Source organism: Epinephelus fuscoguttatus, linkage group LG19 (assembly GCF_011397635.1).
Source record: "Epinephelus fuscoguttatus linkage group LG19, E.fuscoguttatus.final_Chr_v1".
Taxonomy (NCBI): domain Eukaryota; kingdom Metazoa; phylum Chordata; class Actinopteri; order Perciformes; family Serranidae; genus Epinephelus; species Epinephelus fuscoguttatus.
In genome coordinates, this window is record NC_064770.1 from 19297235 (window position 1) to 19315037 (window position 17803).

The 17803-nt window shown below is 41.9% G+C and overlaps 1 protein-coding gene across 6 annotated transcripts in view; it reads left to right on the top strand.

Moving 5' to 3' along the window:
* arhgap44a (Rho GTPase activating protein 44a) overlaps positions 1-17803 on the top strand; it is a 38169-nt gene that overhangs the window by 13532 nt on the left and 6834 nt on the right. For 3 of the 6 annotated variants that reach the window (XR_007447994.1, XM_049562161.1, XM_049562159.1), the window contains exons 2-19: positions 1324-1363; positions 2080-2199; positions 3937-4013; positions 4173-4284; positions 4476-4552; positions 4701-4815; positions 5000-5068; positions 5250-5331; positions 5772-5899; positions 7961-8072; positions 8578-8659; positions 8842-8922; positions 10809-10922; positions 11036-11127; positions 12765-12948; positions 13858-13875; positions 13975-14163; positions 15321-15833. Coding sequence is in view for 5 of the 6 variants with exons in the window: in XM_049562161.1 (XP_049418118.1) it covers positions 1324-1363; positions 2080-2199; positions 3937-4013; positions 4173-4284; positions 4476-4552; positions 4701-4815; positions 5000-5068; positions 5250-5331; positions 5772-5899; positions 7961-8072; positions 8578-8659; positions 8842-8922; positions 10809-10922; positions 11036-11127; positions 12765-12948; positions 13858-13875; positions 13975-14163; positions 15321-15833 (2205 nt within the window). In the remaining variant the exon portion in view is untranslated. The remainder of the gene's footprint in view (positions 1-1323; positions 1364-2079; positions 2200-3936; positions 4014-4172; positions 4285-4475; positions 4553-4700; positions 4816-4999; positions 5069-5249; positions 5332-5771; positions 5900-7960; positions 8073-8577; positions 8660-8841; positions 8923-10808; positions 10923-11035; positions 11128-12764; positions 12949-13857; positions 13876-13974; positions 14164-15320; positions 15834-17803) is intronic. The other 3 variants (XM_049562160.1, XM_049562162.1, XM_049562163.1) reach the window with 3 other exon arrangements.

Sequence of the window (17803 nt, forward strand, 5' to 3'; positions counted from 1 at the left end):
ACCACTGGGTGGCTGCTGGGGGTCTGCAGGTTTCTGGCTCTCTTGTCAACCTATAGCCCTTTGGAGCAGGAAGTACATGTTATCCTCGACTCTAATAAGGTAGTCCCGATAGGATTGTTGCTTTGGATGTGAGCATTGTTTTGTGTTGTGCGTGTCCGAGTCTGTGTGAAGGAATTCTGGAAAACAACCAAAACTAATGTATAATGTATGTTGCTATGAGACAATTTGCCTATTTTATCTTTTCTTGAAGGATTATAAAAAGCATATTAAGCTCTGTTGGGAAATCTGCTTGCAGAAAAAGGACTAAAGTCTTAAAATATTAGCTGTCTGAACTGAGCTGACACCATATATTTATGATATCCAGTGGTTTGCTCTTTTCTGAGCTTATGGCTCATTCAGTACTCCGGATGAGTAGTTTTATCTGCTTGAGCGGCAGTGCAGCTCTGCCCTTTCCTTCAGTCTTTGGCTAAGTCCCCAGTCTGCTGGATTCACAGTGGGATGTGATGCTCCTCAGTGGGAACTGGCATATTTGAATCAGTGGCCTTTGCTCGCCGCTGTCCTGCTTGTTTCGCTCACGCTGGTGTCAGAACACTCCAGCGTGAATAGTTTGCCCGATAGTTAATGTGTTCTTCTTATGGATCGTCAAAGATCATGACTGAGAGAGGCAGCCACGCACTCGCATGCACGCCCACACATGCTCTGAAGGGACAGGTGCATGGATGTGGCCCACCCATTTTGGAGCGCTGCCACATTGATGACGTGCAAAAATTCAGTGAATGAGTCTACAGCTGGGACTTTATTTCACAACCCTGAAACATTCTGGCAAACACACACCGCATGTGAAAAACATTTGGATACATGTGAGACTTGTAGTGAGCCTCAAATCACCTCAACTAGCATGTCAGCACAAGCTTATAAAAAGAGTTTTATGATGTGAGATGTCACACCTTCACATGTTCTCCCATTAGATTATCTCAGTTTTCTCCCATGCGTGTCATTAGACAACAACAAAACTTATAATTTTTTATGTCAATCGGGAGGAACATGCTTTCTGCTCTCACGTTAGAGTACAAACTAATCTGTAATAGTGACCATCACAGGCTGTGTCGCTTGTTGAGTGAACTGAAAGAGGATATATGAGCAAGTTCAACCACTGTAAAGGAAATATTTTGTTTTTCCTGACTTTAAAGTGTATAAGGCTGCATTGACTGACAGCTGATACATCTAGCAGAACACAGACACTGTTTAAAAATGCTAGCATCAGCTAATGTTTATGTTGTCTCCCTTGGATGCCCTAACCGTTTTACACTTTTATCTTTACAGGGCGGAAAAAACAGAGGTGTTAAGCGAGGACCTTCTACAGGTGAGCTGTGGTGTAAGTGTGTGTGCCTGTGTGTGTGTGAGCAGGGAGGGCGAACAGGTGCTTGATGTAATGATGGTCTCGTAGCATTAGTGCTGTCATTGTTCATGCTGCGTTAAATTAACAGGTGTAACGAATGTGATTATGATGGCTGTGTTTGATCCTGATGGAGATCAGTGGCGCCGATGTTTTAGTCTTGTGGCCCCACGGAGCAAAGCAAGGTCTCATCACAGCTTTACATGCCGTATGTCTTTAAGCAGTTAAAGAGGGATTGTTCTTTCTTTGTTGGTTATTTCATTGGAGCAAATTACAGATGCAGAAAGTGGCTCTCTCCAGGATTTCACACATAAAACAAAATTAAGGTGATATTAGAAAACACAGGCTTCTTCTGCAAAATATGCAAAACATAGTAATTAAAATTATATTGCAATTACTTTGACAGATCCTGCGGTTGCAGTATGAGTCACAGTTTTAGTGGAAATGGTATTATTAGCATTTCATTTTCACTGAAAAACAATACGAAAATAATGATGAAGTGATTTTTTTTGGTGGGGTCTGTACCAAACTAAAATGATCTATTATACAGGAGTATAATATATAGCCCTAAGAATCTCTGTAAAACCACAATGCTTCATTTATAATGGTGTGTTTTAACACAGTTTACAAGCTCATTTTTCCTTAATTAAAACACACACGTATACATGTGTGTGTTCTTCCAGGTGGAGAAGCGTCTGGATCTGGTCAAGCAGGTGACACACAGCACTCACAAGAAGCTGACTGCCTGCCTGCAGGGTCAGCAGGGGACTGATATGGAGAAGAGATCCGTCAAGTCACCTTCTGTGAGTACCTGCGTCCATCATTGTCTCAGATACTGAATGCAGACTGATATGACGTGTGATAGGCTTGGGCGATGTGACGGGATCATCATTCAAAAGGATATTGTTTGGCCATAGTAATCATCACATGTCCATGTTAACAATGATATTCAATTATATAACGCCTGTTATGAATGTTGTGCTATATTCAGTTTATTTTTCTCTTGCTTTCTCTATTCTTTACCCATACAAAGAGAATACAAGGAAAGGACATTGAACTGTTTGCAGTGGTGATTTGACAAGTACAAAAGAAAATGGCTTTTGTTGTTAGTTATGGTGTCAACTCATGTCAGTGGGGCCATAAAGTGTGTCACACTCACTTGTTTGAGAACTCTGTTTTGGCCTATTTTTTGCACCTATTTTCCTGATTGAACAGAAATATACAGCCGCACACCAATCCAAGTTTCTATGTTTCACCAAACTCAGACTAATGTTAACATATTTGACTTGTTAACTCATCGTAAAACTTCATTCAGACTTGACAGAAACAAAACACAACTTACTGCAACCATCTTAGTTAGTCTTGTTAGTCAACTGGTTAGTGAGTCCACTGTTCCAACAGTCACCAACTTTGGTTTAGTTGAGAAATGTTACAAATGTTTTCAAATTTGAAAACATGCTCATGTGAACATTGTTTATCCCCATTGTCGCTGCTTTTCAGCTTTCCACTGAGCAGCAGCTCTCTCTCATACTTAAGAGGCTTTAGAGGAAGCAAACATATAATTAATGGCAACAAAAGAAACAGGGAAATAACAGTTATGGTGATATTTCAGTAGTAACATAATGCTTACTTACTTGCACTGGCTTCCATTTAGAATTAATTTTAAGGTCCTCCTCCTTGTATACAAAGCCCTAATTGGGCTGGGACCAAGCTACATTGCTAACTCCTATTCACCTCCAAGAACACTGTGATCATCTGCTGCTGGTTTATTGGAGGTTCCCAACAACAGCTGGAAGGCCATCAGGGATGCAGCCTTTGTCAGTTATGCCCTAAAGCTATGGAACACACTACCTTTAGACATCAGCGAGGCTAGCTAACTATTTTTAAAAGAAAGCTTAAAACGTATCTGTTCACTATAGCCTTTAACTAGCTCTGACTTTTCTGATACAGATTTGAAACTCTTTATACGCTTTTACTTTCTATCTATGCTTCACGCTGCTGCAACTCTTTTAAAATCTTACTTGATTTTGTGATTTTTAGTTTAACAATTTTTATGATTTTATGAATCAGTTCTATTTTATGTCTATTTTCACGTGAAGCACTTATAATGCCGAAACAATCTGTGCTGCATTTCTTGTATGAAAGGTGCTATTCGTTTGGTCGTTACAGCAAACATAATGAGTAGAGTTGAGTAGACTTGCTGTTGGTCTGCTGATCTGTTGGTCAGTTGGTTTGTCTATACCACAAAATATAGGCCTAATCTGTGTTATCCTCATTTCATAGGTCAATGCTGATCGACGTAATTGATCTGATTAATTGATCTCAGCATGCACTAGTGCGAAATAGAATTTACTGCCTATGCAATGGGGCCACTTTTGTTTTTTGGGTTGGTTTTTTTTTGGACAAAATATCATATTGTTGTTTATTGTCAGCAGGAGAATTTCAATACCGCCCAGCCCTAATGTGTGATGATGCAACATTATTCAGTTTTGTATGATTCCCACATAAGCTCTAGTAATTTTGTTTCTCTCTGCTGTTAGAAAAAACTACCGCTTACGATCCTGGCACAATGTATGGTGGAAGGGGCGGCAGTGTTGGGGGATGACTCTCTCCTGGGGTAAGTCACTGTCGTTAGCAGGCCTTTGCTCACACACACATACACACACAGACATCTTTAATTATTGATTTGGCTATTGAATTCTTCTCTGTCCCCATTACCCTTGTCTGCATTTTAATTGCATTTGATTGCCTGTGACTTTCGGCTATCACCATACAGGAAGATGCTGAAGATGTGCGGGGAGACAGAAGAGAAGTTGGCCCAGGAGCTCATCCAGTTTGAGTTCCAGATCGAGAGAGATGTGGTGGAGCCTCTCTATGTGCTCGCTGAGGTGAGCACCAATTAAGACATAACACCTTTGATATGTCTGAATTACAGAGTCACGCTCTCTCATTTTTTTTTTTTATTTCGGATGTTATTAACTGAAAATTAGAAGCAGAACATGGTCCTCATTTACATAATAGTGCTGCACTTTTATTCCCTGAGCTGACTTTTAATCCTCCACTTAATTTTCATTTGTAGGTGGACATTCCCAACATCCAGAAACAGAGGAAGCACTTAGCTAAACTTGTCTTGGACATGGACTCCGCTCGGACAAGGTGACGTCCACATTAAAAAGCCCGGCTGCAGCCTGCTCATGTTCATTTTTTTTTTTTTTTTTTTTAAATAAAGGCTCAGGTTTAAGCGTCTGTGCAGGAGGCATGACATATCCAATGCAGTGGCCTTTTTTTTATCTCATGCTTATAGATATCAGCAGTCGTCCAAGTCGTCCAGTCACCCGAGCACACTGCAGCCTGGCGCCAAGTCCGAGTCCCTCAGAGAGGAGATGGAGGAGGCAGCCAATCGAATGGAGATTTGTAGGGTGAGTCACCAAACAGAGCCACAGTCTTCCCTCCTCCAGCTCCTTTTCTCTCCGTTTGATTTATAGCCTTTCTGCATGTATAAGACACAAATGGACCACAATGCCAGGATGGTGTTACAGTTCTATGTAGGACTTCAGTGAGATCATTTCTTATGGGATGCTTGCTCTCTGCTTTCTGTTTCAGGACCAGTTGTCAGCAGATATGTACAGTTTTGTGGCCAAAGAAATAGACTATGCAAATTACTTTCAGACAGTAAGTAGCGTTTGTTATTAAACCTGTAATACCAGTGGGAAAAAATGGTCTTTCTTTTCTGCAAATAAAACAATATATCCCACATTAGCATAGGCTACAGTAACTCTGTAGATGATCTAATAAAATTCTATGATGCACATTTGTTAGGAAATGTTTATTCTAATCTGTTCTCCTTCTATAGCTAATAGAAACACAGGCAGAATATCACAGGAAGTCATTAGAGATTCTTCACAGTATCCTGCCCCAGATTAAAGCTCACCAAGGTGAGTCTTGCACTTATGCGTGTGTGTGTGTGTGTGTGTGTGTTTGTGTGTGTGTAGAGAGAGAGAGATGTGCTCCAATTCTGCACCTCAGGCAATATCAAGATGGGAAGTAATGGAGTTAATAGCCCTGACATGCCACGTAACAATCTCATTAGGCTATAATTACCCACCTTTATACTTAGAGTATACTATCAGCTAGGCTGCAGGTGTTAAACCAAACAGAGGTCTCAAACATCACATCTTTTTCAAATAAGAGAAACAGAGGCGCAGCACCAGAGAAACACAGAACCTTGAAAGTCACAGTAAATTGCAGTTAGGATTTAATTAATGAATGTTGCCTCTGAACTTTATATGCAGTCGCTGGTTTTATGTTGTTCGGGAGGTGCGTAGGTTTGTTTGTGTCTGTGTGTGATTCAAGCTGCTGTGTTTTTTTGTTGCAGAGGCGTGGGTGGAGAAGCCGTCATTTGGCAAGTCTCTGGAGGAACACCTGAATATTAGTGGGAGAGAGATTGCCTTCCCCATCGAAGCTTGTGTCACCATGCTGTTAGAATGTGGCATGCAAGAGGAGGTATAGGACACACACACACACACACACACACACACACACACACACACACACACACACCTAGAGTAGGAATTTTGGGTGTCAGCTAATATGCATATTTTTGCATCTTTATTCACACTTCTGGTGCTTAAACTTAATCCTTATCATTACAACTGATCACATGTGTGCACATACATACACAAATGACAATGAATGCCATAAATGCTCCAATATAAATTTTTAAATATGGCAAATTCTTTTTCTTTTAAGGTATACTATGCAGGGTTTTGCTAAATAGCAATGCATAGACTGATGCAATCCCTCTCAATCATCACTTACAACCTATCAGAAGTGTGTGGCGGTATATTTTTCTGCCGAGACTCTGCCCTCTGCCTTCTTTTGCCATTTTCTTATTTTCTTTGTTCAAGATGTTTAAGGGTGTGTACCCCTAAAGAGCTCAGGCAAGGTTGGGGCGTTATAGAAAGGTAGTGGTCAGGTCCCAGGCCGTAAGCAGGCCAAATGCCAAATGAGAATGAATCTGGTGTTAGCTTTTACTTTTACTTTACCTGAACTTTCACTTTTACTGGCGACCGTGTTTACAACCAGTATCTGACAGCCCTGCATAGTATACCTTCAAACCACAGATGTTAACTTTTATAAAAATAACTTTGTGTCATATTTGCTGAAACTTTCATTACATCTATACAGTAGTACATGAAAGATAATCTGTGGAATTTGCATCATGTTGCTCCTCCACCTTGTAGTGCTTCTAATGGCATTTGCTTAAATCCAGAGTGGCTGGCGAAAAACAACCAATCAGAGTCGAGGAGTCGCTGCCGTCAATCATGTCAGTCACTGTTCGTGGGCATGCTGAGATCACAAACAGTTAAACTAGGCAATTAAGGTTCTTTAACTACATTGCCATTTTTTTCCTCAGACAGTTTAGAGACATATTTTAGTGTACTGTTTAGCTGTAAAATGAGAAAGGTTGTTCTCGCTGCTGGGCGGTGCTTAGTTACGACTCTATTGTTTTCAACATGGCAGCCGGGCCTCAAACTTTCTTATTAAGAAATTATCACTCATTTATTATTCTTGCAAATGCCACAGATTATCTGTGTCATGGACTACTGTGTGGATATAGTGACAGTTTCAGCAAGTATTACTAAAAAGTTTTTTACCAAGTTAGTTGGAGGTGGCTGAGCAGCTAATGGTGCTGGCAGCTAATAGCGTGCACTGTGCTAACAGCACAAACTGTGTTAACAACGGCAACAGTGCAACAATGGTGTTAATGTTGGGGGGAACCAGAGGGTGGGTGTTATGCTTCCACGATCATGCTGTCCCGCAACCATCAGCAGTAACCTCTATATGAGCCCACTGCAGGGAAGCAACTAGCTAGCCAGCGGGATACACACACATGGTCTCACATGCATTAATATGCACATGCTGCCGGGCTGTCTACCACAACAAAGAACAGGGAAGCTTGGATAACCACACACAGAGGGAGTGTTACTTAATGATTTGCTCTGGACGCCATTACCCCACTAAATATTTACGTAGCAAATAGTTGTTTGCTGCTGTATCAATACTCTGAATGTCATACAGAGCCCCTTTAAGACTATCTGAAAGAACAGAGCTGCTGTCACTTCCATTATTCAGTAAATAGTTTAAACTTGACTTTTTTGTGCCTTGTCAGACAGGAAAGGCTCATTCTCAAAATTGGCTTTTATCTGCTTGACCTTTAAATTAAAATTAAATTGAGGAAAGACAGAAAGGGCAAGTATGAATGGCTCTGCAACAGGAAACATGACTGTGAGGCTGGGGTTACTAATCATCTCTGCAATATTTTTATTTGTTGGTGGTGATTAAAGCTGTTGTGTTTTGGAAATTTGTCAGTCATATACATAAGTATTTAAGTACAGCATAAATGTTTTGTAGCTACTGGACCAGAACAGGTAAAACCACCAGTATGGTTCTGTGTTATTACCAATTTCAAGTGCACAGTGTTGGAGGCTATTACTTTTCTACAGCTTTATGTTAGATTTGATAATTATGGATGATTATGTGTTTCCTGTGTGTGGGCTGCAGGGCCTCTTCAGAGTGGCTCCATCAGCCTCCAAGCTGAAGAAGCTGAAAGCATCCCTGGACTGTGGAGTTCTGGATGTGCAGGAGTACTCCTCCGACCCACACGCCATCGCAGGTGAACTACACCCACACGAATGCCTTGTTCAAAGCCCATTTCCATAACAACAACCCCTACACTGTCATTGTAAGTCAGGAAAAAAACTGTGAAATATATCTACGTTAAAGGCAATTTTTTTACTCAACATCTGTTTTTGTTTATAACTTGGAAAGGTCATTGTTACTGTACAAAAGTTTTCAAATTGATTTTGGAGCCAGTTGGCGGAAAATGTACTTCGTCGCGCAACACAACAGTTTACCAGGGAGTCTTCATCAGCTCTTCCCACAGTGTTTTTTTATCCTGAAGGCTTTCTGTTCTGATATTGCTGTGCATTTCACACATTAGCATGAAATCTGTGTTGAGCAATCCGAATCTGGCAGCTGCACTAGCTGCAAGGGCCTGCTGGAGGGGAGTGGAGATATGGGGCATGGCCTCGCCAGTACTCTGAAGAGAGAAAACAACCCTCCCCTCCTCTAAAGACGCAAACCAGTTCTTACTCTCTCCCTGTGTTTCTCACCCAAAGGGGCTCTGAAATCATACCTCCGTGAGCTCCCTGAGCCACTGATGACCACTGAACTTTATGATGAATGGATTCAGGCCTCCAAGTGAGTTGCTGTTTGCTTATTAAATGCATTTTCTTCAATTATGCCACTGGCCTCAGTGGAAAACAGAAAATAGTCCAAAGTCTTTATAAAGGGAGTTTTAACTGCCAAAATGAAAAATGGTGACATTTATTAGGAAGTGGAGCAACAGTAAACCATAATGATTTTTAATTTTATTTCCTCAGCATTCAAGATATGGACAAGAGACTACAAGCATTAATGGCAGCGTGTGAAAAACTCCCCACAGACAACTTGAACAATTTCAGGTGAGACGCTTCTCCTCATTTTCTGTCTTATCATTTGTACATGTTCCCATGTGGCCAAGAAGGGAAAGCATTGTAAAATGCCACAGCAACAACTCCAATAATAACATTTCTGTTCTGATTGCTGCTAGACTAAACAAGTGTTCTATCTTACAGAGGCTCCACCCCCTATTCGACTCTGTGGCCAATACTCTCCTCCAGTCATGAGTACGCATTTCCCACTAAAATTTGCATAAACGTATCCGGCCTATCAGGACATGCGTTTCCCCAATTCATGCAGACCCCACAGTATGTAAGGGAGTACTCCAACACTGTTGGTCATCCTGTTCTCTTTAGTGGTGGTGATTTGCTCACTGATTACTTTCTCACTGTGGTCCACACATACTGTACACGCAGTATAGCAGTGTCTGCTGCCATGCTTTGCAGTATGAGTGTCAACAAGATATATACGGCAGCTTTGTCATCTTTCGACCCCTGCAGAGTATGGCAATGGCTGCACCCAGTTTGGTTGCATACCACCTGGGTTGGCTGGGGCCCTCTCCTTCTCCAGTACAGCGGACTAAGTTATAAAGAAGTAGGCGGGCTGCGACAAATAACCTTAAGCCGGTCAAGATCAGCATGGCTAGGTTGATGCAATGCATTCTCATTCCAACTCGCCAAACACCGCTGCATTGAAATATAAAATTAGGTAACCTCCTGCGTCTGTTGGCGATGTTCAAGGATGGCGTGTTAATTTACGCTTATATAACAAGCATTGCGTCTTTCCAAAAATACACTTACATTTTCACAGGAATGCACAGGTCTTGTTCGATAGATACAGTCTTTTTCAAAATGCCCTTACACCATAGGTAAAACACCTCCTTTTTATGTTTATTTCCTTGTGCAACAAAAGCACATGGTTAGGTTCTGGCTCAACATTTATACAGGGAGCAAACAACAGGCTCCCGGGTGAAAGTCCGGGGTTTGTTTGACCCAAATCTGGCCTGTCCTGTAGGGACTTTCCAGCTCCTTATATGACATTGTTGCCAGTGGCGTTACAAACTGAGGTTGTCAGGGGGTGTATCATATCACTGCAAAAGGTGCTTTTTTGCATTGGTGTCTGATGCCAACATCACTGACAAAGCAGTGGTATTTGATGGTTTTGGAATGAGAATGGGCCGGGGTCAGTGTTATGTCTTGACAGGGCATTCGTTGGGCTTCACCCACTGTAGCCAAAGAGATCAGTAGAGGGTGGAGCCTGTGTGAGATAGAGCAAAGGTTGCAGTATTGTAACCCTAGTTCTATCAGAAAGGGCATAGCGCTCTACGTAAGGTGCCTGTTGCTCCTGTGCCACTCGCCAAAGAAGGTGTAAGCTGACAGACAGCATCATAGCACTTCCTTATATACTGTGTGGTCCACGGATGTTTGTGTAGACACATGGTGATTGGTCGGTTATGTTTATATATAAATTTCAGAGGGTGAATGCCTGCTCATGATTGGATTGGATAGGACCTGATTAGTAGTCATTAATTAGATCTTACATTCCTTGCTGATTATATACAGACTGCCAAGTATTCAAGAGTTTTTAACATTCATATCAACAACCTAAATGAGGACAATGCCAAAGAACTTAATGACTTCCTATGAAGTCACCTTTGTACTCAACATGTCTCCGGGCCTACCCACAACCGGGGCTGTACCAGAGATTTATTTATCACAAGGGGTCTTAAGTCATTATTTGTTACGGCTGTTGATGTTGCTCTGTCTGATCATCTTTGCATTTCTTTGGTGATTTCTTAGATCTCCACTTCAAAAAACCCAAACTATCCCCTAACAATATGTCTGACAAAAAGGAATATAAATGAATTATAGATTAATTTAAGGTGCACTCTTTTATTTAAATCCCACAGATATCTAATCAAATTTTTAGCCAAGCTAAGTGACTACCAAGACGCAAACAAGATGACTCCCGGTAACATGGCGATTGTTCTCGGCCCTAACTTGCTTTGGACACACACTGAACCGTATGTACTTTTAATTCAACTATTTCTCATGCATGAAATTCTTTTTGCACGGTTTGATTCTTACCTTATCACATGAGCATTATACTGTCGTTAATTCTTTCCATTCTTTCCAGAAACATGACAGAGATGATGACCACCTTGTCCCTACAGATTGTTGGCATCATTGAGCCCATCATCCAGCATGCTGACTGGTTCTTCCCTGGAGGTGGGGATCACATACTATGTATGTAATATTGTAGACAGGCGGGGCAACATGTCAATTTTTATTGATCTTCCAACATCCTAATTGTATAATGAGATTTTAATGAGCCAGTTTTGTTCGAATTAATTTATCAAAGCAACTGTGAAGTCAGAGAATTTAGTGAGACTAATTTTATATATTAATTACTTGATGTAATAATATACTTATTATTATTTCCTTTTGCTCAGCCCCATATGAATACAATGATACCTATCATTGTCCCTCATGATTGACCGTTCAAATAAATATGAATCTGTATAAACAGACTCTGCATATGTATCCAGAATCTGTAGATGAGCGGGCAAGATTTTGGTACTGGAAGCGTTCTGGTTTCCATTTGTAGTTCCTTTGTAGTCCAAGTAGTGTTGACCAATCTACTAGTTGAACGGCAGGTAAACAGTCTGTGTGCACAAGAGGGTTGAAATGGTCGAAATTTAATCTCAAAGCCCATCAGCTATGTCTGTTGATGAGTAAGCCTTATATTGGGTATTTTAAAATTATCTGCATTCATAGATATCTGTTTCTATAAATTAGCCAAAATGACCGATACACAGTAGAAGGAGTCTTGGCTCGAATATCTGTCTTCACTGGATCACCCCATCAGACAGATAGCCATTGGGTTCCAAGACTGCATAAATGTTAATGATTAAACAAAAAATCAGCAACACCTACAACAAAATACATCATAAAGCCACAAAAAACCCAGCTGTAACACACCAAAAACATACCTGAGGCACATTAAAGTGTTCACGAGTATTGTATACATCATAATATCCAAACACAATGTGTGTGAAGCTTTAGCATCATGTAAAACACAACTCTGGGCAGCAGTTCACCTTGTGGATCACTTCCTGTTTGCACAAGTCTCATATAGATACCATTGAGTTAAGATGTACACTAGCAATTTGTTTTTCTGGTAATATTCTCGATTTTATTCATCATATTTTGTTGCTCAGTGGAGTAAAATCATGCAACAAAGCAGAATGTTTGTCTCTAAAATAAACATTAAAGCTGTAGTTGGTAACGTTTATAAAAATAACTTTGTCATGTTTGCTAAAACTGTCACTACAGAGACAGATAATCTGTAATCTGCCCACCAGCCAAAACAAACAGTCTCATTTTACAGCTAAACAGTGCACTAAAATATGTTTCTGAAAACATCTGAAGTAAGAAATATTCAATGCAGTAACAGAATCTTGATTCATATTTGGTCAGCACTGCCTAGTTTGACAGTCTGACCACAGTTCACAAGCAGTGATGGACATGATTGACAGCTTATTGACTCCTTGGCTCTGATTAGTTGTTTTTCTTCAGACGTGGTGTACTCTGGCAAATGCCATTAGAAGCTGTAGGAGGAGAAGGAACATGTTTTGTTTTTTTTACCACAGACTATTTGTCTCATGTATACTGTGTGGATGTAGTGACAGTTTCAGCTATTTTTATAAATGTTATCAAGACCATGATGTGTTTGGTCTGTAGGAATATGGTTTTATATCAGGATTTTATTTGATCTAGGTACTCTAATATTCCCTCAAGCCAGTGTAACTACTACTGTAACATCACTATACTGTATGCTTATTGTGTGTTTACTCCTCTCTCAGAGATTGAATTCAACCTGACAGGCAGCTACGGCAGCCCGATCCACACCAACCACAACTCCAACTACAGCTCCATGCCCTCACCAGACATGGACCAATCTGATCGCAAGCAGCAGCACGACCAGAGTCGACGCCCACTGAGCGTCGCCACGGACAACATGATGCTGGAGTTTTACAAGAAGGATGGGTATGATGCCAAGTGCATCCTTCTGCTGCCCACATCTCACTCCCTCTCTTTTCTCTCTCCTTCCACCCACGCCTCCTCTCCAGGCATCTGATATTTAATTCTTATATTTGAGGCAGGCAGCACACGCACATTTCAAATGTGTTACCTCGGTGGGGAGTATTTATGAATCCTGTTATCTAAAGTTTTTGCTCTAGAGCCGCCATAGGAGCATATACGGCCACATCCCCTATTGTCAGGATTCATGAGGAGAAGAGAAAAACTAGTCTCATTTGAATACGTAGGGCTGTATTGCCTTGAGTGGCATTGTCTCTATGGCAACGGGTCTCTGATGGAGGGCTGCTTGTTACCTCTTTTTTCTCAGGAAATATTTCTCCAGTGCTATCTTACCATCCTCCCACACCCAGCTCCTCCTTCACAGTCTGGCTAGCACGTCACCTGGCCTGAGTCATTCATCCAGCTGGTGGAAAATCACTGGCAGAATTAGAACCGATGCATTCACCAAAATACCCCCATCAAATTAAGGCTGTAATATTATAGGCATGGATCTAGAGCTCCTGTGTCCTATAATCAGCAACTATCAATAATGGGGGGAGTAGAGAACAGCTTTTATCTATTTAGAGTAATGAGTAGCTTAGGATAAAGCTCTGCCTGTGTGTTTGTTTGTTTCTAAGACCAAACAGGTTTAATCAGACAAAAACAACCCTTTAAATGGCGCTCAGTGGATAAGTGCAGGCTGGTTATGTGGCCTGACATCCTCTCACCTCTACAACATCACTTCCACTCCTCCCTGCCGCTGTAGATTTCATCTCCCCATTATATACTGACTGGTTTTAGTCTGGTGTTGTGAACCATGTCTTCATTACTTCTGACCACATATCCCTTTTGCCTCTCTTTCCCTTACTAACGCAGCATTAGGAAGATACAAAGGTACCGTATCATGCCTTTTTCCCCACTTCTTTCCTTACCACCCCCTCTCGCCTCTTTCTTCATCATCATACATGACTCTGGATATGTGTTTGTCTCCAGTATGGGAGTCCGAGTTATGGATACCTCCTGGGTGTCTCGTAAGGGTTCAGCCACGCTGGCGCGCAAGGCCTCCTCCACCCCTCCAGGCATGCAAGGCCCCGGTTCTCCCGCTGACACTCTCATCCCCGAGCAGCCCGGAGAGCTCGTCACCTCCCCGTCCGCGACACCACCACCTGGAGAGCGGGTCTGGTAAGTCACAGTGGAGACGCTGTCCCCCTCTCTCTTCTTCACACGTACACTCCTGTTCATTTTTATTGTCATCGCCATCATCATCACCATCATCAACTTTCTCAGCTCTGTGTGATCGAGATCCTTGGCTGTTCTGATCATACTCCCGTTCATTTGCAACTCCTCCATGTTCTTTTGTATCTGTCCGAACACGTTCATGTCACATCCTGTTAATTATGGTTTCTCAGTTTCACATTTCCTCAGTTCTCCCCGTGGTTTGTCAGGTTGATGTCATTGTGGGTAAAATTTCCAAAGGATAATGACATTTTTGACTCTAACTCTGAAGGGTTTTAGTCCAAATACTGTTTGGAAGTTTTGTTTCTGTACATGGCACTAAGCTTCAATCTGCAAGTCCTTTGCGAGCATGCTAATATTTCCAATTTCCCATTGTTGTGGCTTGGCTTCCTCAGCTTTCGTGACTTATTTCCTTTTCTGTTGACACTCAGACTGATTTCACCATCTTTTGGTATGATTATCATAGTTAAACACATGAATACTCACCTCATGGTCGCTGGCTCTGCCTGTGTGGCAGACAAGAGATAATATGGCTTCTGGCTTGGCTGGCTTTCCCCTCCTCTCCTGTGGCTCTTTCAGCCAATGAAAGGGTTTTGTGTCTGTTTCACACTGCCCTGGGCTGACTGCAGGACCTGCAGTGCAAACAAGTCATATAATGTAGGATGAGGATAGATAGGGTTTCCATATATGCAGCAGAGAGGAGATATTCAGTCATCAGCTCAGCTTGATAATATTGTAAGCTGCAGACCAGCACTTTGGCTCCAGAGACAGATCCTCACAGCTCCATGCAGTGTGCAGACACAAGGTGATCACAGACACTGTATTCTTTTCCTTTGGCAATAAAACGTTCTTTTCCTTTGCTGTTTCTTTGTGCTTGTCTTTGTATTTGCACTAAGCTGACTGTGTGCTGAGCTTGGTGCCCACCGCCAACCCTAAAATGCAAATTTTTTCTTTATTTTTTTCTTCTGTTTTTGGCTACGGACCAACTAACACACTAACACCCCAATCATCAAAACAGCTTATCCTATATCGCTCCAATGCGTCTCCCTGTTCAATCACTAGAGCTGTTTCTTTTGTGCTGTCTATTCTCTTAATATCTACAGCTCAGACAACGTGTCGCCAAATCGGCCGGACACCTCTCATGCCCACCCACCCCCAGGGGAGGACCGGCCACCCCCCCCTTACCCCATCTCCTCGTGCCACACTGCCCCCCACCACTTCTACCCCAAACCCCCACCCTGCGCTCGCCCCGTGGCACCGGGTCCAGAGTCCCAGCCCCCCGCCTCTCCCCCGCCCCCACTGCGCTGGTCTGGCTTCACACCCCCAGCCCCGCCCCCTTCCTCCTCTTCCTCCTCCTCCTCCTCGTCACTTGACATCAATTCGAACCCCAAACCCAGCTGTCTGCATTTCCCCAAGCACAGCCCGCCTGGTGACATGTCGCATGCCCCCCCACCAGACACTAACGCCTCACCACTCTACATCAAAACCCCCTTGGTACTAACCCGCCACGACCAGTCCCTTGGCAACCCCCCTAGCCTCCCTTCGTCCGCGCCCCCGCCCCCGCCGTGGGCTGCCTGTCCATGTGCCCGAGAGAGAGGACCCCCCAGGCTGACTAGGTAAATACAACACACCCATGGCCACTATAGATGCATCACAGAGTGGCATCTGTATATCTCCTCTCCTCTAGCTCGCTGGCTCATATTTTCTTTTTGCTTTTTTTTTTCCTCCCCCTCCAAATTACATACCTCAGATTCTGTAACATTCAGGTTGTCCAGGGATGCCTCTCATGGGGGTTGCCTAGCAACAAAGGATGTTACTGGCTTATATAGCGCTCGGTTTCATGCTGGTATTGAGTAGATGATAAATACATGGACAATGCTGCATATGGCTATCAAATAGCATATGAATGTATTTATTCTACAGTTTGCAGCATTCGTTTACTAACCAGCTGAAGGAAAGCATCAAGTTTGGAAGGAAGTAAAGATTTTTAAGATTAGTAATGTAGCATTTGCAATTATGGTACTATAAGCTGCAGTATAGAATTTCTTCACCCAGCTAGACCCAAAGTGCTGAGTTTGTATAGAGTGGCTGTGGCAGTTTCCTGACTCATATGTCTGTGGTGTTACAACCACACAGGACAGTGTGAATCATTACAGCAAATCTTTGTCAGCGATAAGAACAGGCTCGCTTGATAACGCTCCATCTTGTGATCTAGTAGCTTCCCATTCAGATGGATTATTATTGGGAAAAGACAGCTCAAAGGGACTGCAGGAGATTGTAGTTAATTAGATGTCATATAATCCAAAATGTGACCACTCTACTGCAGTACTGGTGCTCTCTGTGGGTGTGAGTTCATACTATACTAGTCTTTATTACAGAGTACATCCTCATTTCAGACATTAATTATAGATATACCTACATCTTACAGTGATAGGAGAATATGGTGAGTCAAAATAGGATTATATCAAATGAATCAAATATACATGTCCACTAGTACACCCGCTGATAAATGAAGACGAGCAAAGATTAATAAGGTGGATCCTTGATTAAGTGTGCCCTATTGTTTCCATCTATGCTTACAGTGCAGATTTAGATTAGTGGGTCATATCTTGTTACATGCAGCATCTCTCCTCTGTTTCCTGTGCATCTTCACTGCTGTCTGTACTGTCAGAAAGAAATAAATGCTTAAGTTAACTGAGGAGTTTCTGCCCAAGGATGCTGAATCTTTCTATGTGATGCTGGATACAATATGTACACCGTCTGGTCACTAATGCTGGAAAGAATTATTTGAGCTAAGTAGGGTTTTTGGTCAGAAATCCATCCTGAGATTGAAAAGTTCCTAGCCAGGCTGAAGTTGAATTTCACATTATCATTTGTTAAGATCATAAGCTGTAGTATTTACAGAGAAAAGACATTTTCTCTTTTAGATTTTTTTTCTAACCCAGAATTCAACACAGCTGACATGACAAATCTATCCAGTTTACAGTGCTCTGAAACTATAGTCTCACACAAACAGGTGAAATGGACATGACCTCTTAACAAGCCGCTACGTGATGGTGGGCACGAGATGTGTTAAACTCAAGAGATGGCAGCTTTAAAAGACTTTCATCGACTTTTGGTTTTACATGGGACACAAACAGCAGTCTCCTGGTTGAAAGCCCATATTTGTTTGACCAATGGACCACCCTTCCTGCCCATACCTAATTTGTGTGTCCACCAGGACAAAAAAATCCTCATTGTCTTTGCAGTGACTGTTGTTGTTTGTGTTACCACACATTTTGTGCCCACTACCATGTAATGCGTTGTTAACACCTTGTGTCCATGTCACGTATTTCTGTGAGAACAGGTTGTCTGAAAAACAAGTTGTTTTTTTAACCTGCTTTTTATTCTATTAAAATGTAAATGTATTGTTGTTGATAAAATTAACATATTATCATTATATGCATCTGGGTATAATAATAGTGGTGAAATACTGATCAGGTTTGTCAGACAGCAGATTTGTGATTGCCTTTATTTTAGTAAAAAAAAAAAAAAAAAAAGATTGGTCAATGGCATTTTCATCTTTGATGAAGTTGTAGTTATGGAC